The following is a 23,676-nucleotide window of genomic DNA, read 5'->3' on the forward strand; positions in this document are numbered from 1 at the left end:
TCTAAGTCCGTACAAGCAATATTCAGCAGACAAAGGGAGCCGATAACATTAAAACCGACAATTAAACAAAATGAGGGGGGATTGCATTAACAATTTAACAGATTAAAAATGACTAGTTTGTGGTTCACAGTCTGGTAAATCAAAATATATATATATTAAAAAAAAATCTAATATGGACTATTATTCGTCTCAGGTACTCAATTATATACAGCATATTTGACCAGGAGTATCTACAATGTCTTTGTGCTTTGTCCACCACGACTCCCGGGCCAGCAGGGATAAGGCAATTGTATTCGGTAACTGTTGGAATCAATCAGACCCAGTGTGAATCCGCCCTAAGTGTCTTTGAACACGGCGTGGTTGTTTGTGCCAAACTGGCTGGTCTGGGTGTTTCTGATCTACTGGGATTTTCACCTGGGCTTTGTTTCCAGCTCATAACCCACTGTCCACACCCAGGGCAAGGAAAGGCTGGATATGATGTGGTGGTAGAACAGCTGTCGGGGAATGGAAAGGTTTCCGGTTGGATTCCCGGTTGTGTACAGTAAGTGTTCTTGAGAAAGACTTGATGAGCAGGTTAGTGCCTTGTATGGTTTCTTCTGCTGGTGGTGTGTGAATGTAACACACATTGTGAAGCGCCTTTGCATGAAGATGCTATTATGCACTGTTTAGCATTCATCTCTGAGGTGTAGTGGAGTAGAAGTACATGTATTGAACACTGGAAATACTCCAGTAAAGTAAAAGTAGCTTACAAGTGAACTTAAGTACAGTACTTGAGTAAAAACAGATTGCTTTATTCCATCATCACAAATTCCACTGATATACTCAGTTGATGTTGTGTATAACATCTACAAAGAAGAAAACATGATTCTCAAACAAAGAACATTGGTTTCGTATGTTCTATTTTATATAATGAAGATTTCCTATTTACATTGATTCATCTGCAAAAGAGGCACAGTCGACATAATCAAAATGTGTAAACATCCGTGTGTGTGTGTGTGCGTGTAATTACACACCAATATGTACAATGTTTTTTTATTGCTCTTTTTGCTAGGTTAATTTCTTTACGATCACGACACTGTTGCATAAGGGTCCTTATTTCCCTGAGTCAAACCTATAAAGCAGCACTTATGCAGTTGACTGTGTGTGTGTGTGTGTGTGTGTGTGTGTGTGTGTGTGTGTGTGTGTGTGTGTGTGTGTGTGTGTGTTCGTTGGCGTGTCCTCTCAGCTGCTCCAGGTGAGTCTGAAGCCGGAGGGCAGGACGGCATACTGAGCCTGGAACACGATGAACACGTGGTGGGAGGAGGAGGTGAACGGAGCGATGTTGGTCTCCTGTCAAACACCACACAAACACACTGGCTCAAACACACTGCTAGCTTATAGTCTCTCCTCAAACACCACACACACACACACACATACACTGGCTCAAACACACTGCTAGCTTATAGTCTCTCCTCAAACACCACACACACACACACATACACTGGCTCAAACACACTGCTAGCTTATAGTCTCTCCTCAAACACCACACACACACACACATACACTGGCTCAAACACACTGCTAGCTTATAGTCTCTCCTCAAACACCACACACACACACACATACACTGGCTCAAACACACTGCTAGCTTATAGTCTCTCCTCAAACACCACACACACACACACATACACTGGCTCAAACACACTGCTAGCTTATAGTCTCTCCTCAAACACCACACACACACACACATACACTGGCTCAAACACACTGCTAGCTTATAGTCTCTCCTCAAACACCACACACACACACACATACACTGGCTCAAACACACTGCTAGCTTATAGTCTCTCCTCAAACACCACACACACACACACATACACTGGCTCAAACACACTGCTAGCTTATAGTCTCTCCTCAAACACCACACACACACACACATACACTGGCTCAAACACACTGCTAGCTTATAGTCTCTCCTCAAACACCACACACACACACACATACACTGGCTCAAACACACTGCTAGCTTATAGTCTCTCCTCAAACACCACACACACACACACACACACATACACTGGCTCAAACACACTGCTAGCTTATAGTCTCTCCTCAAACACCACACACACACACACATACACTGGCTCAAACACACTGCTAGCTTATAGTCTCTCCTCAAACACCACACACACACACACACACATACACTGGCTCAAACACACTGCTAGCTTATAGTCTCTCCTCAAACACCACACACACACACATATACACTGGCTCAAACACACTGCTAGCTTATAGTCTCTCCTCAAACACCACACACACACACACATACACTGGCTCAAACACACTGCTAGCTTATAGTCTCTCCTCAAACACCACACACACACACATATACACTGGCTCAAACACACTGCTAGCTTATAGTCTCTCCTCAAACACCACACACACACACACACATACACTGGCTCAAAAACACTGCTAGCTATAGTCTCTCCGCCTAAACAGTCACCCGACAGACAGACTGCATTATAAAGTTACGGTCACACAGTCACGTCGGGAAGGCCGGAAGTGCCGCTCACTCCCATTATTAGGTGAAGTCCAACACACTGGGTTCAACATGGGTGAACCATGAACCGACGGTGACTGATGCGTCGTGTGTTCACCCATCTTGGCAGGCATTTTCTTTTTTTTTTTCTTTTTTTCCCAGTGAGCCAACAGTCCAAAACGATAACAGATAACCCAAACATAAAGGACAGGCGCATGCTCTCGTATTTCAATACATGTAAACATCTTGTTTATGACGAATGGCCTGAATACTTTACACAGTTTACTGATGGGAATACCTCCCCGTTTACTGCTAGAATACAACCCCACCCCACCCAATCTGAAGAGCTTATGAGCAGTCTAACAAAGAAATGTGGCATAAACATTTCTCATAGATGATTGGCACAGCAGCAGATTTGAACTGGAAACAAACAACACCTTCATGTGTTTCCAGTTTAAATCTGCCACTCCAATGAGGCAATGAGAAACTGACTCGGAGCAGGAACCTTCTGAAAGGGGGAAGTACAGTTATGCACAGAGCCTATTGGAGACAGAGGCAGAGTTAGATGGGGGTACGTACCGCTCCACAGTAGGGTCCCACAGGAGGCGAGGAGGCGTCGTGTCCATCGTACAGCTTCAGGAAGTTGTTCTGGCAGTCGCCAGGGTCATCGATGCTGATCTGAGCAAAGGTGACCGTCACCACGCGGCCGTTGGGCGCCCTGATGCCCCACTCACAGCGAGTACCGTTGGGGTAGGTGCCAGGGTAGTTGGGACTGGCCACCGAGCCATGGTCACCGTACAGCGTGCCACCACAACCTGCAAGAACACCAATTTCATAGTATATCATTTTTGTATTTGTATTTGTGATGTTTTGAAGTATCTCTGTGTGTGTGTGTGTGTGTGTGTGTGTGTGTGTGTGCGCGTGTGCGTGTGCGTGTGTGTGTGTGTGTGTGTGTGTGTGTGTTTGTGTGTGTTTTCAGGTCTCACCCTGAGGGGAGGAGGTCCACGTGGCTTCAAATCCGTTTCGTGCCATGGAGTAGTCGCTCTTGAAGCGCAGGTAGAGCTGGTTGGATGCGGGGAAGACGGGGGATGGCAGGGTGGTGCCACAGAACTTCCCCATCAGAGGAGAGGTGGCTGTGCTGCCGTTACGCACCTGGTGATCACAGCAAACAACAAACACACCATGATCGTATCATTACTGTACAGCAGTGGCTCCTCAAACCTTTTAGATCCAAGAAACCCCAGTTAGATACAGTATGCATAAGCCCACGGACACACATTTGATACCATTTTCTATGCCTGGTACCCCTACAGTACCTACGAACATTGTAAAATCTCTGAGAAACTCTGAGAGCATATACATGGAACCAAATGGACCCTTACAGCCAGGTCCAATTGGTTCCATTTGTACAATCTCAGAGTTACAGACCCATAACTCCAAAGACCCTTGGGGTCCTTGGACCCTAGTTTAAGAACCACTGACATTATCTTCTTCTATATTTGTTTTGGGTACTTCTTCGCTCACTCTGCTACCTGCATGTCCTCTCTCACCGCATCCATACAAATATACACCAGTAAGACTCCCTAATCGGGAGATAAGCGACCGTAGGTGGCTTATCTCCACAAATAGGGCAAAAATGTGTTTTTCCCAAATCTTCCTGATCCATGTTGATGACATGAGTGTAGACATGCTGTGTAGTGATATTCGTGATTTTAGGGCAAAAACTGTAGGAGCAGTGTCCAAAAATGTGTTTTAAAAATCGGCCTGAAGGTGGCGCTAGAATAGGGCCATGTGAGAAATGAGGGGTGGGGTCTCCGCGTTGCCTTGGCGGACGAATAGGTACCGGCCCCGGCTCTCCCGGACGCTCCTAGCCCGAGTTACGGCATTTTATGTGCGCTGCAGTGGCAGGGGGTCCTCCACTGGGGGCGCCACCACTTTTGCATCCGTTCTGGAGCACGAGGAGTCGGTGATCCCCGGGAATTCCCTGTGAGCAGCCCCGTTGAGGTGGTCATTTGGTCATTTTTGCGGGGGTCCTTGGAGGTTGTAGTTTGGCAGGCAAGGAGTGTGTGTGTAAAATCTGGCATGGATCGGGTCAACGGGTGCGGAGATATAAGCAGGATCATGTTAATTGATTAAAACATTATAATAATGGAAAAAAGCGTTGGTGTTGGGGTTAAAATGACGGGTGCTCGGGTGGCACAGTGGTAAAGTGACAAGTCCCTGCCCACACCACGGAGGGTGTGGGTTCGAATCCACTGTGGTGCAACCGGCTATGTCAGGCGTCTATGCGAACACAATTGGCCTGTGTTCGGGGCAGGGTAGCCGGACAGGGAAGAGTGATACAGGTCCTTGCATGTATTCCTACGGGCTGGGGCGGCACCTGTCAGTGGGGAGTGTAGGGCGAAGGCTCTACGTCCGCCTGGTGGGGGCTCTTCACTGGCAGGTGGGTCAGTAAGATACAACAGCAGTGACAACACAGAAATGTTTGTGGGGAGGAATCAATTGTTTATAGCGACAAAAAGGGGGTAAAAATAATTAGCTACTCTAAATTATATAAAAAAGATAATAAAAAAAGGGTTAAAAAGACAAAAAACAAAAGTAAAAAATGCCATTCATAAAATTGCTGTCCTAAAGAATTACAGTAACGGCCGGACAACACCATAAAATGTGCGCGCACGCGTGTGCTGTCTGTGCGCGTGCGCGTGCGAAACGCCCCTGTCTACACCAAGGAGCTGGAGTATTTGTGCGGGAGACCTGAGGAATCTGTGTACAAAAAACGCATAAGCATGTGTACAAAATAGAACCAATCCTATTTTTTTTAAATGCGTATCCAGGGATCGCGCTATCCGTGAGCCTGGTGTAGCCGGTATCATTGATATATATTGGATCTTTACAAACGCGCTGTGCGCATGCAGTAAATTCGACGCACAGGCGCGTGTGAAAAGCCTTGGTGTAGTCCGGCTCTGTAATACAAACGTGTGTGTGTGTGTGTGTGTGTGTGTGTGTGTGTGTGTGTGTGTGTGTGTGTGTGTGTGTGTGTGTGTGTGTGTGTGCATGCATGTATACGTGCATGTGCAGCTCACCTCCAGGTAGTCGTAAGCACAGTTGGTGTGTGACTCCAGGTCGAAGGTGTTGAAGAACAGAGAGATGGTGTTGCCCTGCGGAGCCTTCAGGAGGATGGTACAGTCCAGGTTGTGGGGGTACACGTCTGGCCAGCCGGGGCTCTTCAGGTAGCCATACTCCTGCTCGTACGTACGGCTGCATCCTGACCATCCACACCACCAACACACAAACGGGAACAATTAGAATCTGTTTTATTTGTCACAGCACAGGTTTACAGGTTTGAAGCATTCGTTTTCTCCTGCACGCTCCATCCTTTTTCAGTTTTCTGTGAGAAGAGAGATAGAGGGGAACGAGAAAAACAGCTTAATAGAACAAATAAAGATATACAGTATACTATATATACATAGCATTATGTGAAAGCAGGTACCGGTATATAAATGATATTTAGAACATTAACAGGTGTGTACTGTACGTCCTTTTAGAAACATTAGCATCATATTAATGTCAAACACAATACCATTCTCTATGGAGAAGTGCTGACCTCTGTCACAAACCCACCCACCTGCTATCTGGTAGTTCAGTCTCAGGCCGTTTCCTGCCATGAAAGCGTCAGATTTGAAGTTGATCTGCATGGTCCTGCCATAGCTGTAGAAGTCAGGAACGCTTTCCGCCGCACAAAACTTGTGTGACTGGCCGTAGTCTCCCTGGAAAACAAGAGCAAGTGCAGACAAGAGACTTAAAATCAACGCTCTTTGGGGCCGCATGCATTTTCAGAGCATTTTTATTGTGTTTCAGCTTGGATTAAAGGGACTAAGCATTAAGACCTGAGGCAGATTCTGCGAATGTCAAATTTATGTTGCTATATCAGTGCTTCACGTTTTCGGACCCCCAAAATTATAAGTGTTTGGCCGCGGATCCCCATCTCAAAATACTTTGTTCCAGGGACCAGGGACCCTCAGCAGCAAAGATTTTTCAAAAATAGCAGATCTACAAGGCCATAGTGACGAGCTATGAGCTTGTATATCTGTAGCCTGGTTAATAAACCAGACTGCACAACACCACCCCCTGTTGGTAGTGTGTGATAGAGTCTGACGCTTGCAGTCAGGCTAGTATATCTGCTATGTAATTGTTAATATTATAGTACTTAATATAAGTTGCTATTGTGGGCCCCGGGGCCACAGGTTGAGAACCCCTGTATGATCCAATCCAGTATGGCCTCAGCTCACCAGTGGGAAGTCTCTCATCTCCAGGTAGTTGGTGGTGCAGGCCTGGCCAGGTTGGAGGACAAAGGTTTCCACGGAGACCTTGACGCTCTCCTGCGCCGGGGCGTCCAGCGTCCAGCGGCAGTTGATGAAGGGCGGGTATGCGTTGGGGAACGACGGGGAGGTCAGGCTCTGAACGGCCGTTGTGGCGTTTAATGTTCCGCCACAGAGCTCTGTGGGGAAAGGAGAATCAACGGATGAGGAGCTGACAAGAAAATACACGCGACGGTTTGCAGAGGAAACCCCCGTTTGAACTAGCCTCGCAGGCCATCACAAGCTACGTCATCACCAATGTGCTTCCTTTCTCGGTCTGGTGGTCCTCCCATCGAGTCTCCTTATGAGAATGTATGTTCTAATTTCCAATCAAATGGCTGCATTTGGAGGGACCCGCCTCACAGAGCTCCTGATTGGTCGAGCGGCTGCTGCAGCTCTCACATTTTGTAAACAAACATGGCGGTCCCCATGCCCGACACGAGTTCACAAATCGCAAATAAAAGCTGCATTAAGTGAAGTTTTATCTGAAATCAACGGAATCTCAGAACTTAAAAAAGAACAACAGTTTGCACTTTTGGAATTTCTGTCTGGAAAAGACTTATTTGATGTTCTTCCGACGATGTTTTGATGCGCTGATGACTACTGACTGGACCTGTCAGTCAAAGTGAGTAACTACATCATTGCGTAATGCGTTGTCTATGGAGAACTCCCAGACTCTCCCCTGGGAGAGTCTGGCTGTTGATGAGACGGCTGTAAAAACTCATTGACTGCAGTTCTTCGACTTCCCTGCCACGCTTTGAGTGATTTTCACTAACCTTTGAAAATTCATAGGATATTCGATGGTGTGATTTCCTCGCGGGATGCCTCAAAAGAAAGCACAACTCGCTTTCCACCACTCTCTCCATAGACTCCCATTATAAGGCTAAAGCCTTCCAAAACACAACTGAACGGTGGTTTTGTTTTACGATTATGTCATCAACGTGTCAGGTGACCTTCCGGTTACCCCGAAAATAATTGGTGACCCATAAGCTGCCAAACAGCACCATCCAGCGCCAAAATAAGATAGGTCATCAAAGTCGGTGCACATGGCAGCCTTTGGGAATAAGTTGGTAATGGTAACTTTGATCTAATGGTAGCCAGTACAACATGTACTTGAATAATGCACTTAAGTACATTTTGTGACTTGAGTGTCTTTAATTGAGTATTTGTATTTTTGGATACAAGACTTAAACTTACAACTCTGCAATCAATTGATCGTGGGTGACAGTAGAGTGAAAAGACAAGACAAACACTATATTCCTGATATTTTCAGCTTCATCCTCTTTTGACATCCAGACATGCTCTGCATGTGCTTATTCTTAAAGTGATTTGCGTACATGCAGCATTCTACATTAGCCCCCAGAACAGAACACAGGAAAACAGGAGAGAGTCGAGAGTGTCTTACGGTCAACAGCCCTGTAGGTGGCGTTGAATCCCGCTTTCTGCACGATGCTGTCCGTGAAAAAACGCACAACCAGGAAGTTACCGGCAGACACGAAGGAAGCAGGCATGGTGCTCCCACAGAACGTCCCCACCAGGGGGGAGTTCATGCTGTCACCATCATACACCTGCAGAGAGAGAGAGAGAGAGAGAGAGAGAGAGAGAGAGAGAGAGAGAGAGAGAGAGAGAGAGGAGAGGGGGGAGAATAAAATAGACAAAAGAGAGGGAGACAAAAAGAGCAAGAGAGTAATGTGTGTTCTTCTTACACACTAAAGATCACTTCACATCAGTTGCATAAGGTTCCTTATTTCCTAGAGTTACCTATAAAGTAGCGTTCGTGCAGTTTGGAGGAATTGGTACTAGTGTGCGGGACCTTTTTCTTTGATATCAATGATCCCTTTGAGATTAAAAAGAATAGAGGTCCGCACAATAGCTGAATGCTCCACAGTGTTTATAGAGTTAGACAACGTTTCGGCCATCAGCTGGCCTTCATCACCTGATGACCTCTATTCTTTTTAATCTCATGTCGACCTGAGTCCAGCACCAGCACTTGGAAAGGATGTATCTTGTTCTTTTAACTAATCAATGATCCCTTTCTCATCATTTGGGCCTCCCAGTTGTCCTACGCACCTGTCACTAACCTTTGAGGTGTGCAACGGCTTTCTTAGAAAAAAAAATCTGCACCTTTTTAAAAACTCTGTGAATGTATTATTTTATTTTTTATGCTTCATCTACGTAGGCTAAACATTGACCCTATGACCCTCACCTTGACATAATCGTAGCGGCAGGTGGTTCCTGACGGACCTTCCAGGTCGAAGGTGACAAAGCTGATGTTGACGGCCTTGTTGACGGGCATCTCGATGGTCCACACGCAGTCCATCTTGGGCTCGTAGCGCCCGTCCAGGTTGGGGTCTGGTGAGCCGAACATGCCCATCGGCATGGACAGGTAGCCCCCACAGCCCTGTGCCGGCCCTGCAACACACACAGGAGTCAACAGCAGTGGTGGACAGTAATGGAGTACATTTAATTGAGTACTGTACTTAAGTACATTTTTTTAGTATCTGTACTTTACTTGAGTATTTGTATTGTTTAATATACATACAGTAGGCTATAAATGTCAAAGACAAATAATGTACTTTATGACTCTACATTTCTAAATATTGAACGTGCACCATTGATGATGTTGTGAGCAAATAGATCTGCTATTTTCACCAGTCAGCCGAGATGCACACACACAGGCTTCAGCAGTTCCCCGTATTGGCCTGTGGGGGTCAGTAAAGGACTAGAAATGCCATGGAAGCCAGTGAAAGAGGTGTGTTTAGAATCTGAATGCCACAGAAAAAGTCCTACTGTATGTCACAAAGTGTGTGACAATGAATGCACAGATTACAATGATAGATTGCTTTCTATCATTGACTTGACTTTGTCTCTACAGCAGGGGTCTTCAACGTTTTCAGTCCAAGGACCCCTTAGTTGAGAGAGAGATGAAGCAGGGACCCCCACAACATTTTCAGAGATAGATTATGGTGTCATCGCTTGACAGCGCAATCATCAGTGTATTTTGGAGTCATGTCAATTTGTGTTTTCAGATATTTAACCACTTACTTGAACCGCCAATACTTAATAAACTTGACCTTTCTCACTCTGTACTTAGTCCCTTAGTTCCCCTCTACATCAAACCTCTTTAGTCTTTACCAAAAATAGCCGATCTAAAAGCTCACAACGCCTCGCTCTGCGAGGCGTTGTGAACTTTTAGAACTGCTATTTTTGGCCAAAGTTCTCAGAATATGGACATTACGGTTGAAGTGGTTAATATAAAAAAAGGAGAAAAAAGTTTCTATCACAAAGATTTGGAGGACCCCCTGTAGTAACTCTGAGGACCCCCTAGGGGTCCCGGACCCCCTGTTGAAGACCCCTGCTCTACAGCATGGAGGCCTCTGATATTCACCTGTGTCTGAATACAAAAGAAAGACCAGACCCTCCCCAATCCCTCCCCACACTAACTTGTTTTTGGAACATGGGATTACAGAACCATTACCGTTTTCAACCTTTCACTCATTTGACCACTGCAACTTGTTTATCTTAATGATCAATCCACCAGCTGTGTTCCAGCTTGGATCAATGGAACTAAGGTACTGTAGTAAATAATGTATACACATAATTTCATATGTATCGTTGTCACAATGGAAATAACATCTTCCAGGTTTGATGTAAAAATTTGGCCGACTTATTTGCGACCTAAAGGTTGTGAGTCATTGCGGTAGAGAATGAATATGTTACTGTTAGACCACCCAGTGGATCATGGTAACAAAAAGGAGCAGGGGCCGGTTTGTTGTGACTCAGTGTAGCAGTGAAGGCCGGGAGAGATTTAAGCTCCACCATGAGTGCAGGGCGAGTCTGTGGTCACACAGCTGGCATGGCAAATCTATTTTACTCTGTCCTGCTTTGTTGTGTGTGTTCTTTCACACACGCACGCACACACACACACACGACAGGATGCACTTATGTGGCTAGATTTCTTGAGGAACAAAGGATGTGTCTGTGCAGAGAGCAGTCAATTAAATGGATGGACGGACGGACACACACACACACACACACGCACACGCACACACAAACACACACACTCTCTCTCTCCTCTTGGGAAATCACAGGCTGTAGCTCTTACAGGCAGACCCATTGTATGACCCATTGTCCAATTATGCCCACATGGGAGTTTTGTAATAGTTTGATAAGATTACGACACACACTCAGATTTAAGGATGAGCGAGTGTTGTGTTGGAAAGCCACTTTGATATGAACTGTAAGACTGTATCCTCTACGGCAGTGGTTTTCAATCTTTTTTACATCAAGGTCCATTATTTATTGGGCATTTGAGGCACGGACCACCATTTGATGAGATTTAGCCTCTCAGACCCAATACTTTAAAAATGTTCAGGCAAAAAGTTGATTAAAATAACAATTCTTCTACATTCTCTAATTGTTTAGACTTCTTGTAAATTATGTAATGCAGATGTTTAACAATAATTTAACCCGTAGGGGTCCATTTGGTTTCTTTTTACACTCTCAGTTAAAGATCTATAAGGGTCCATTTGGTTACCAACTCTCCATTATTTAGATGGGGACCACCTGGAACCCCTTCAAGGACCACTGGTAGAGAACCACTGCTCCACGGTTCTTATGGGTGGCCCAACCTACCCAGGGTCTCGCTGTAGGTGGCCCTCCAGCCCAGTCCGTTGACCGAGGAGTCCGTCCGGAAGACGATGAAGAGCTGATTGGTCGAGGAGCGGAGGTCTGGCGGGAGGGCGGGGCCACAGAACTTCCCCAGCAACGGAGACAACGTGTCCGGTCCGTCGTACACCGCCACGTAGTCATAGCGACAAGTGGACGAGGCCTCTATCTGGAAGGTGTTGAATCTACGGAGGGGGAGAGGGATAAGAGTGAGAGAGAGAGAGAGAGAGAGAGAGAGAGAGAGAGAGAGAGAGAGAGAGAGAGAGAGAGAGAGAGAGAGAGAGAGAGAGAGAGAGAGAGGTTGCTTAAGCCTTAAGGTGGTTCCAAATGGAACCTTACAGATCAGTAACTCTCTCTGCACATTTTGTTCACTCTCAGAGTTATGGGAGTTCAGGCAGACAACTCTTGGATTAATTTAGAATATATTGTATTAAGCATTCACTGAGCATGATATATGAAGCATAGCATGAGCATGATATGAAGCATAGTTTGTCTCTATTCATTCCCTGTAAATATAAACATTTTAGATAAGTTATTATTACCAAATAGAATTTACCAAATAGAATTACAGGGAATGAATTAAGACCCCCAAAGGGGATCTAGAAACAGAGCCTACAGGTGGATGCTGGGGAGTTGGTGGGATTGCAAAACATCAGCAGCAGTAGAGAGCAAGCAGAGCAGCAGCAGACAGCAGGGCAGCTGCACAGCCAGGAGAAAAGCCAGAATGAAGAGGTAGGCAGAGGGATTTAAATACCCGCCCTGGTCAGGTGAAGAGATCATGTGACTGATGACCTGATCAGGGAAGCACGCCCCCTGAGTTGTCTGCATGAACTAGCTACGCAAGCTTCGCCTCATAACTACTGGAGTTATTGTATTGTACGGTGTGTTCTCTTACTTGAGGTCGATGACGGTGTTGGTGCGCACCATGATGTGATAGGTACAGTTGATGTTGTGGTGGTAGTTAGAGTGGGACAGGGCTGGGCTGCTCACTGTGCCTGCTGTTCCATTGTAGAACCCACCACATGCTGCAGGACACACACACACACACACACACACACACACACACACACACACACACACACACACACACACACACACACACACACACACACACACACACACACACACACACACACACACACACACACACACACACACGTTTGTATTACTTCAGTTGTGATGACATCAACATTTCAATTCCACGAATGCCAGTTTTGGGCATTTTTAAGCCAAAAATAGCAGATGTACAAGGTCACAACACGCTGCACAGCGCTGTGAGCTTGTAGATCTGCTATTTTCGGATGCCTAATCCTAACACCTAACCTCAACCTTTTCCTAATTGTAAGCCTAGCTATTTTTTTTTTTTATAGTATTACTATAAAACAATGCATTTCTCTTGTTGGGGACGAGGAAAATGGTCCTCACAATCTCTGAAAACTATACTCTTGGAGACATTTGCACCTCACAAGTATAGTAAAACAATGTGACAGTAAAAGCTCTCAAATCTCTTGAATCTGCCTCTTGTGGGTTACCCCCCGCAGTTCAGGCTGTTTACAGCGCACCGGAGGGGCGTGTTAGTCCAGAATGTGTGGAACGCTTCATTCAGGCCAGCCAAGAGGGGAACGCCTGGAATGGCAGGACGGTGCACTTTTGGAACAATCACTGGGGATTTGACCACTCAGCCGGATGGGGAGGAGAGACCAATGGAGGCGATACACACAGAAAAAGCGATGAGAAAGAGACTAAAGACTGGTATTACTACAGAATTCCTGTCCCTAGACACCTAATCATCACTGACTGCACAGCAGCGGTGGAAGAAGTCGATTTTGAGAGTGAAAATAGATGATCAACAAGGTCATAGCTTGCTGAAGTATCAAAGATTAGGCTTACTGGTATTTGGTTCATGTATTTGTGTTTTAATGTTTTGTGATAATAGGCTGACCGGGGGTTCCCAAAAATACCTGTGATATGTCTTCTTTTATATTCCTGAACCGATTATATGACAAAGGTCTCAGTCGTTCATAAGCTGGTCTAGCCGGCTCTCATAGACTCTAATGTTATTCACCGAACTTCCGGTGTGAATTTGCCTCCCAGTGCGACAAATCTTTCGACTGGAATCAAGTGGTAGTCATGAGTATCCTTTCCTGCTCACCTTGTTCCTAGCGAGTAGGCACAAGAGAATTGACACGAGGAAAATGGCCGACCGAATTCTACTTCCTGTAGGAGCTAGGATGTATATAAGAGAAAGGACAGCCAAGGTAGCTGCATTCTCCACCAGAACAGTTGGTGTCAATTTATACTGCCACACAACTCTTCTGTGTTCTGGAAGCCAGACCCCGCTCCACCACTGCTTGCACCGCTGGTGGCAACTCGCTCGAGCCAAGCAGCCAGCATAATAACTGGTTATCACAGAAGTATTAGAGGTTTTGTCCTTTCTAGGTTGTGTTTATGAATAGCTGTATTTGTACCTCCTAGAAGTTGGCTGAATGCGGAAACAAACTAGCCAAACTAGAACTGCACTTTATCGAGGTGCCAACTTACGTCTTGTGCACAAGTAGGCCATGTATGGCCGGCCTACTTGTGCGCCAGCAGAGCGTGCCATGAGGTGCGCTCACCACTGGCATCACTATGCTGGTCCCTCATTGGCTGTTAATGATGACTGGTCCCTGATTGGGCAACGGGCTTAAACAAACACGTAGTTATTGTAGTCCTTATAGCCAGCCAGCCCAACCTCTGGATGATGTCATATTGTAGTCTGTATCCAGCTAAACTTCTGAATGAGGTCATATTGTAGTCTGTAGCCAACCCAAACTCTGAATGGCGTCATATTGTAGTCTGTAGTCAACCCAACCTCTGAATGATGTGATATTGTAGTATGTAGCCAGCCCAACCAACCAAACTTTCCCTGTTCTTGTGTAGTATGCATTAGGGACCCTTGGACCAGACGTTGAGAACCACTGAGTGTGTGTTTGTGTGTGTGTGTGTGTGTGTGTGTGTGTGTGTGTGTGTGTGTGTGTGTGTGTGTGTGTGTGTGTGTGTGTGTGTGTGTGTGTGTGTGTGTGTGTGTGTGTGTACTTACGATATGTGCGGTACTCTGCCATGAAGCCATTGTCGCTGATACTCCTGTCAGAGTAGAAGTTGATGAACATGGGGCCGAAGCTGGAGTAGGGACCGGGGATCCTGATGCCACAGACCTTGGCTATGGGCATGCCCGAGGCGCTGGTCCCACTGTAGACCTTCACCCCGTCCAGTCGACAGAGGCCCGGTGGATCATTAAACCATTCTGGAGGACGGGAAGCAAGGTTAATATAGTTTTAGCATTTCTCATTTCTGTTTATTTTTGAGCGGTGCTCCTGGAAGGAGCTAGGCTCCAACATCTGGCTTTGTCCAGGACTCGAAGCGTGGCCTCCATCTGGCCTACATCATGGCACAAATAGATAAAAGTTTGTTGAACGGCCACTAAATGTCCAGGCGCTGAAGCGTGGCCTACATCTTAGCACAAATCGCTCAAAGTTTGTTTAGTCAGGGAATATTATCAGAATAATGTCAAATCTGGGAATACATTTCTTACCAAGAAATGTATTCACCAATGTGTTTGTAAAGTCTAAATCTAAATCAGTTTGAAATTCAAAATCCCTAGGGGAATTTTTGACAGCTGCTGGTGAAGAAATTTCTTGGCAAGGAATTTATTCCCAGATTTTATCAATATCCCCCGATTAGTTGTCTGGGCTCTGAAGCGTGGCCTACATCTGGCCTACATCTTGGCACAAAGGACTCAAAGTTTGTTGTATGCCCAGGGCCAACCTTTACGGGACACTTAATGAAATGAAATAACTTAATGTTTTCAATTTCGGTTTAGTATTAATTCATTTTTATAGCAGGTTTGCTAAACCGATCCTAGACCAATCCTGGTCCTTGATGTCACCTTGTCTTTGCAGATTTACTGTAGATTAAAACGTATTATTCACATTAAAATAGCCCACCTACATATAGATCTGCTATTTTGGAAAAGATGATATATATATATATATATATATATATATATATATTTCTACATGGTGTTATTGTTATTGTGTATTGTGTGTTTTATAACACAGAGGAAGGAGATGAAGGTTACCGTACCTTCAGTTTGGAATACGCGGAAGGTGAGGACGATGATGGTGGTTGCTCCAGCATCTATGGTGTAGTTACAGTTGGCGGAGTTTGGATAGTCGGCGGGGTAGTTGGGAGAGACCACGCGACCGCTGGCTGCTGTGAAGTTTGCCCCGCAGCCTGCAAGACAGAAGGGAGCGTTAACAACTTGAAGGAGTGGGTCACCCAAAAAATACTTTTCTATCAATTACACATTCCATAAAGCATAAGGCATAAAGCCTTGCATTCATGGAGATTCTTTAGTTTTTGTCGCATTCCTGAGACAATAATTTGATGACAGGTTCATCGGTCAATATGAGTCTCCTACTCCTAGTCTTTGAGTCTCCTACCGGAAACTCTGTCGGTAATTATATATTGGCTTTGGAATGTGACAATATTTTTGGGTAACTCCTTTAAACTACTTGTCCCCTCTAACAGAAACAGTACAAAAAGACTAAAGGTCCTTACTAACCAGTGGTGGACACTATTACAAATAGTGCAAATAGACAATCTACATGCCTACAATGTAATGTGTTGCATCACAACTGGTTATGAGCTTGTAGATCTGCTATTTTCACTATCATTGATATTTTTTGAAACATTCTGGAAACTCTTTGAATTTTGGACTGGGCTTAAGCAAATGTGGCATTTCTACTGTGCATATACAGCACTGTTTCCCAAACAGTGGGTCGGCACCCATTTGTGAGTCACGGATGCATTTTATGGGGGTCGTGAGTGAATATGAATATCCCTTTCTTTGATAAAGAGTTTCTAAAGATTTCCCCAAAAAATACTAAAATTGGTAAAGAGTTGAAAACAATTTCAAACACTTTACTTAAAGAATTGTATTAATAAAATGAGAAAACAAATGTTTACGAAGTAGTGAAAATATGTTATTTTCACTAGTTTGGGTTCCGGGCAAACATCTGATTTCCCTTTTGGGTCTTGAGCTGAAAGGTTTGAGAACCACTGATATACAGTAGTACGTACGTGCGGTGAAGTCTGCAGAGAAGCCCGTGGCGGGTGCTGTGGACTGGAAGCGCAGGGTGATGGTGTTTGTGGGGGCGACGACAGGGCCTGGGGCCGTGCTGCCGCAGCCTGTGAGCAGCAGGGCCTCGTCGACCTGGGACCTGCCTGACCACACCTTGTGGAGGAAACACACACATACTGGGTTATACTGTACATAGTCTCGCGTAGCCAGACAACTATTCCACAATCTCTGAATGCTATATAGTCTGGAACAGCAGCTCCCGAACGGCGAGTAATGGAAACGGGCATTACCGTTCAAGAAAATATATTTTAAAATTTCATTTCTGCTAAGCAGCAAGCTAAACATGCTTATATGATTTTTATTTATATAATGATAAATGTGTGCGATGTGAGACGGAAACGGAAGTGACGAGGAGGCTTCACTTCCGCTTTAACCGGTACTCATCGTTCTTCTTTCGATACACCAGACTGTATGACGGGAGCATTTCCAAATCGCGGAGTCAACAGTCTGGCCATGCGAGACTATACCGTACATAAAGCCAGGGGTGGAAAGTAACTAGTACATTTACGCAAGTACAATATTTAAAAACGAATTTACTGCCATTAAAAACAGCTACCTTTTTAACCTTTTAACATGGGCTTGTGCGTGTCCATTGTGAATGATGGTGCACTGATCGTGGGGTTGCTGAGCTAGCAGCAGTGATGTTTACAAAGGAAGTAAGTGGAGCAGGAAGTCGTCACAGAGAAATTTTGTTTGTTCTGGCCAAAAAAAAGCAGATCCGGTTCCGGTTACCGGCCCAGAACGGAAGCACTCTGGGGTACTTCTCTAGGTACCGATTTTGGATTGTTTTTATAAATTAATTCTTGGGTTTCTTTGGCGCGACTGCCTGGACCAACCGCTTTTTCTCTAGATTCTCGGGTTGGGGCAGTAAATGAGATGTACAATTTTGAGGTATTTTTACAGAAGTAAGGTTTTTGATGACAATACTTTTGTACTTTTACTCAAGTAGATTTTTTTTCAGAACTTTTACTTTTACTTACTTAACAGAGTATTTCTACATTGCGGTATTGGTACTTTTACTAAAGAAAATGTGAGTACTTTATCCACCACTGCATGCAGCAGTGAATAAGAATCAACTTTATTGTCACATCAACTTGTAATTACCCAAGTTGAAAATATTTCAGCTCTCACAAATATAACAGCACACACGAACGCGCAAAACGGACACTCAGCGTCTCGTCACGCTGCTGGAGTTTTCGAGAGAATCTGGAGCTCTTTGTGTTCCCACGCACAATTTAAAGTGAACCACACCACGGACTAGAAACAAACCAAAATCAGACCACCTCTTGTCTGAGTTTGGAGTGTTCACATATGTCCATATGTCCATATGTGGGTAACATGATATTGGTCCGACCTCCCGTTGGTCGGACCACCTAAACCTAACCTTAACCTCAGTAAAACTAATGCTGGTTTTCGCCCCCTAGTGGCGGAAAAAATTACCTCTGGGAACTCAGATTGGTGAAATGCTAACCTGCCAACGCTGGTGAATGCTAACCTGGTGAAATGCTAACCTGCCGACACTGGTGAATGCTAACCTGGTGAAATGCTAACCTGCCGACACTGGTGAATGCTAACCTGGTGAAATGTTAACCTGCCGACGCTGGTGAATGCTAACCTGGTGAACGTTAACCTGGTCCGACCAACTGGAGGTCTAACCAATGCTCAGTCCCCTATATGGGGACAGTCCATATGTGAACACATGGAATGAAACGGTCCATGTGTGAAAACACCCTAGAACGTGGCACTCCCTTTGTCCTCCCCTTTGCCCACCTTGACGTAGCTGTCCTGGCATGCTCCGCTGCCTGGGATCTGGAAGAGGCTGTTGAAGGCCAGCTCCAGGTGGTTGCCCTCGTGGCCGATGACGTGCCAGGAGCACTCAGAGTTGGCGGGGAACTGCTGGGGGTAGTTGGGAGATGTTACGGTACCCGTGTCCGCATGGATCACCCCTCCACAACCTGGGACAAAATAACAACACAAGAATACGCAGTCTAATGACGCCGTGGCTTCATAATGTTTACAATGCTAAAGTAAAAGAATATATATTAAAGGGAAACTAGGCAACTAGGGAAATTAAGCCTATTTTGAATATTTTACCAGTCACTATATTATTGTGCTGGGGTGTTTCCTTGCAGAAATACACATCCCTCTGGCTGTATTTTGGTTTTGTTACACTGTTTATGTTGACATTCATCCCTTGCAGGGACTTCTTTGTCTGTGAATGGATCGGGCTGAGTCGGCTGAGTCGGCTCATGCGACCTTCCCAGCGTTCGACACGGCAACTTGCTCGCTACCGCTCACTCGGTGGTGTCTCACGTGGATCAAGGTCGCCTGAGACAGCGGGCCTTCGTCGTGATCACCGAAAACAAGCGTTCGTTTACAAGCGCTCGTTTACAAGCCATCTCCTACGGATACAATAATAGCACACTGTACATCCAGGGGCGTCACAAGGGGTAGGAAAGTGGGACTGAGTTACCAGGGCCCAATGTGGAGGGGCCCTAGTAACATTAGCTATTGAAAAATAGCAGATATACAAGCTCACAGCGCGGCACCGAGTGCCGCGCTGCGAGCTTGTAGATCTGCTATTTTTGAAAAGTCGTGAAAATGTGCGCAAATCTTTGAATACATGTATTTTTTAAGTGAACATTTGTAACACAAATTTTGCTTCTGGGGGGTCCCTGGAACTAAATATTTTGAGATGGGGGGGTCCTTCACATGAAAACGTTTGAGCATCACTGACATGGAAACATAGGTTTCTTGGCACACATTTTCACGATGTAAAAAAAAATAGCAGATCTACAAGCTCGCAGCGCGGCACTCGGTGCCGCGCTGTGAGCTTGTATATCTGCTATTTTTCAATAGTTAACATTCATGGGGGCCCCGCAGTGAATCCTTGTACCCGGGGCCCAGAATTTGGTGTGACGCCCCTGTGTACATCGGTACCCACCGGAGGAGTCTGCTTCCCAGGAGGCCAGGAAGCCTCCTCTGGACACGCTGTGGTCGGCCAGGAAGACCAGGGCCAGCTGGTTGGATTGCGACTGCACCGTTCCCGGGGAGTTGGTGCCACAGTACTGGCCCACGACCGGAGCGCCGGGGTGGCCACCGTTGAAGATGGTGAGCGAGTCCCAGCCACACGTGCTGTGGGCCTCCAGACTGAAGTAGCTGAAGGTCAGCTGGACACGGGCAGAGAAGCACAGCGGAGACGGACGTGTCAATCATGTTTAGAAAGGAGGTCTTTGGCTAGTACAGTGGTTTACAACCAGTGGTCCAGGGGACCACCAGTGGTCCTTGAGGACGTTCCAGGTAGTCTCCAGCTAAATGATGGAGAGTTGGTAACCAAATAGAGATCTCTTGAGAGTGTAAAATGAAACCATTTTAGGCTCTCAAGAAGAGTAATGGTAATTTAGCCTCTCAGACCCAAAACCTTGATAGGATTTTCTCCATGATTTCATGCTGTATTGATGTGGTGCCATAGGAGAGATAACTGGCAAACTTTGACCAAAATATCACAAGTTCTACATTCTCTAATTGTGTGTACTTCGTTTAACAACATTTTAACTCTTGAGAGCTTAAAATTAAACCATTTATTGTACACTCTCACAAGAGTTTAAAGATCCATTTGTTTAACAACTCTACGTCATTTAGCAGGGACCACCTGGAACCCCCACAAGGACCACTGGTTGAGAACCACTGCTGTATATTCAAATGTACAGTGACAAATAACACAGAGGAGTGTGGACTATATGTTTATTATATTAGTGTGTTGACATTTGACAAAGACTAACTTTTTTTCCCCTAAACTTTTATCCCACGATTTTGTAACCCATTTTTCACCCAATTATCTAATGTAATCCTGGGCGCTACTCTCCCTCTGCCAACCTGGGGAGACAACGGACTGACCTCATGCTTCTTTCTATGCATGAGGAGACCAAGTTGCTTCTTTTCACCTGTACAAAGACTCACTTTAATGGTGTGGCCCTCTGGGGCCTCCAGGAGCCAGGCACAGCGGCTGGGCCCTGGGTAGACGTTGGGGTAGTTAGGAGTGGCTATGACACCTCCCTCTCCTGTCTGCAACCCTCCACAGTCTGGGGAGGGGAGGAGAGGAGAGGAGAGGAGAGGAGAGGAGAGGAGAGGAGAGGAGAGGAGAGGAGAGGAGAGGAGAGGAGAGGAGAGGAGAGGAGAGGAGTAATAAACATTAGTCTGATATGTTAGTTAGTTGATATGACTGTTGATATGTGGGAGTGTTTTTTGCAGGTCTTTCAGTCCGAGTGTATCAAAAAAGCGACTGGGTTAAGGCAATGGAAGCTTGTGATTGCCGAAAGTCGGGGGGACGGACGACATACACCTAAACCTAACCTTAACCTCAGTAAAACTAACGCTGGTGAATGATAACCTGGTGAAATGCTAACCTGCCACGCTGGTGAATGCTAACCTGTTGAATGCTAACCTGCCAACGCTGGTGAATGCTAACCTGGTGAACATTAACCTGGTTGGACCAACAAGGTCGTCTCCACCTTAACCGAGGTGCTTTTTTGATACACTCAGACTGAAAGACCTGCAAACACTCTCCCGTTGATGTGTGGGTCCTACCAGAGAACATGTACTTGGCCATGAAGCCCAAGTCTACCCCTGATGCGTCAGTCCTGAAGTGGACCCACAGCTCTGGGGTGAAGACCACGATGGGCAGACTGGGAGTGGTCTGTCCGCAAAACTTAATCAGCTGCTCTCCATCATGGTCACCTGGAGAAAACAACACAGTTTATTTACAAAAAAAAAACCTTTGCAGCCATAATCTACTGTCGTCTGGCACTGGGCAGCACTGAACCACTATCTATCTATAAATGCGAGAAGTCTCTGCGTGTCTGTCTGTCTGTCTGTCTGTCTGCGTGTATGTAATCCGCGTATCTCGAGAACCGTTCGTCCCACCGGCTTCAGATTCGGCACGCACGTTCTCCGCCGCGGCGCGGAGTGCAGTGCCCGGCCTCGACCCGACCCGACGCGCGTTTTTTCCGAAACGGCGCGAAACGTTCGGAATCTCCTTATGCGGAGCTGATTGTTGATTGTTGACATCAGGCTGTTCCGGAGGAAATCGGCGCAAGCGCTGACTCATTGTGACATCATTTCATAAAAGGCTCTGACATCGCGTACGCAACATGAGTCAACACAAAATGCCATGGTTATGTATCTCCATATATGGGCATATGGGTAGATCTCCATATGGGCTACATATATGGGCATATGGGCGTGTTGATTGTTGACATCAGGCTGTTCCGGAGGAAATCGGCGCAAGCGCTGACTCATTGTGACATCATTTCATAAAAGGCTCTGACATCGCGTATGCAACATGAGTCAACACAAAATGCCATGGTTATGTATCTCCATATATGGGCATATGGGTAGATCTCCATATGGGCTACATATATGGGCATATGGGCACTGCTGACTCATATGGGCATAAAGGGGACACAGATATATGGGCATAAATGGACGTATCGGCACAAGGGCTGACTCATACAGAGATGGGAACTGCTGACTCATATGGGCACGCGCGTCCTCCAGATATGGGCATAAAATGAATGCCGTATGCGGAGCTGATGTCTGACATCAGAGTTTTCCGCAACCGGTACTGTGTGTGCAGAGATCTCCATATATGGGCATAAGGGGACAAAGGCAAACAGATGGTCAAAACGGGTCCTATGACAACAGGTATATTGGGGTTTGCATTAAAGGGTGGGGACAAAGGCAAACAGATAGATGGTCAAAACGTGTCCTATGACAACAGGTATATTGGGGTTTGCATTAATGGGGTCCGCTCCAAAAAAGATAAAGAAAATAAAAGAGACAAGACAAACATAAGACAAGCAACAAAGCGTGGGACTGGGAGGATGACTTGAATGATGCAGATTTAAGCAGGCTGCGTATTCTGCTTAAAGAAGAAACAAACAAAAAGCGACAGAGATCTCATATATGGGCATAAAATGGACGCATATAAACAGATATCTCCATATGCTTAAAGAAGAAACAAACAAAAAGCGACAGAGATCTCATATATGGGCATAAAATGGACGCAGATAAAAAGATATCTCCATATATGGCATATATGGGCATAAAATGGACGCAGAATCACAAAGATCTCCATATACGGGCATAAAGGGACACAGACAGACAGATACAGAGATCTCCATATATGTGCATAAAATGGATGCAAATAGACAGATATCTCCATATATGGCCATATATGGGCATAAAATGGACCCAGGATTATATCTGCAGTGATCTCCATATATGGACATAAAATGGACGCCGACAGACAGACAGATACAGATATCTCCATATATGGGCATAAATGGACACAGGCAAACAGATGGTCAAGACGGGTCCTATGACAACAGGTATAATGGGGTTTGCATTAAAGGGCGGGGCATTCATTCCCTATTTACATCGTTCCCATCACTTCATAAAAGGCTCTGACATCACGTACGCCACATGAGTCAACAAAAAATCTCTGTGAGTGTGTATGTATGTATGTAATCCGCGTATCTCGAGAACCGTTCAATGGACGCAGACAGACAGATACAGATATCTCCATATATGGGCATAAATGGACACAGGCAAACAGATGTTCAAAACGGGTCCGATGACAACAGGTATAATGAGGTTTGCATTAAAGGGGGAACCGGCACTGTGTCTGAACACAGTTGGAGGCACAGACAGATACTCCATATATGGGCATAAAATGGACGCAGATAGACAGATATCTCCATATATGGGCATAAAATGGACCCAGAACTATAACTGCAGTGATCTCCATATATGGACATAAAATGGACGCCGACAGACAGACAGACAGATACAGATATCTCCATATATGGGCATAAATGGACACAGGCAGACAGATGGTCAAAACGGGTCCTATGAAAACAGGTATAATGGTGTTTGCATTAAAGGGC

General features: G+C 45.6%; 1 protein-coding gene across 1 annotated transcript in view; it reads right to left on the reverse strand.

Moving 5' to 3' along the window:
• Nucleotides 1-1,221: 1,221 nt before the first annotated feature.
• cubn (cubilin (intrinsic factor-cobalamin receptor)) overlaps nt 1,222-23,676 on the reverse strand; it is a gene marked incomplete at both ends in the record, with an annotated part of 82,388 nt that continues 59,933 nt past the window's right edge. The window contains 17 exons of the mRNA XM_080751815.1: nt 1,222-1,329; nt 3,101-3,336; nt 3,508-3,673; nt 5,605-5,786; nt 6,147-6,288; nt 6,811-7,019; nt 8,285-8,447; nt 9,086-9,291; nt 11,515-11,732; nt 12,443-12,572; nt 14,627-14,830; nt 15,670-15,819; nt 16,669-16,822; nt 18,500-18,684; nt 19,674-19,899; nt 20,690-20,811; nt 21,317-21,466. Of these exons, the coding sequence (XP_080607941.1) occupies nt 1,222-1,329; nt 3,101-3,336; nt 3,508-3,673; nt 5,605-5,786; nt 6,147-6,288; nt 6,811-7,019; nt 8,285-8,447; nt 9,086-9,291; nt 11,515-11,732; nt 12,443-12,572; nt 14,627-14,830; nt 15,670-15,819; nt 16,669-16,822; nt 18,500-18,684; nt 19,674-19,899; nt 20,690-20,811; nt 21,317-21,466 (2,951 nt within the window). The remainder of the gene's footprint in view (nt 1,330-3,100; nt 3,337-3,507; nt 3,674-5,604; nt 5,787-6,146; nt 6,289-6,810; nt 7,020-8,284; nt 8,448-9,085; nt 9,292-11,514; nt 11,733-12,442; nt 12,573-14,626; nt 14,831-15,669; nt 15,820-16,668; nt 16,823-18,499; nt 18,685-19,673; nt 19,900-20,689; nt 20,812-21,316; nt 21,467-23,676) is intronic.

The sequence above is a fragment of the Nannobrachium achirus genome (assembly GCF_963921795.1).
Source record: "Nannobrachium achirus genome assembly, chromosome: 21".
Classification (NCBI taxonomy): Eukaryota; Metazoa; Chordata; class Actinopteri; order Myctophiformes; family Myctophidae; genus Nannobrachium; species Nannobrachium achirus.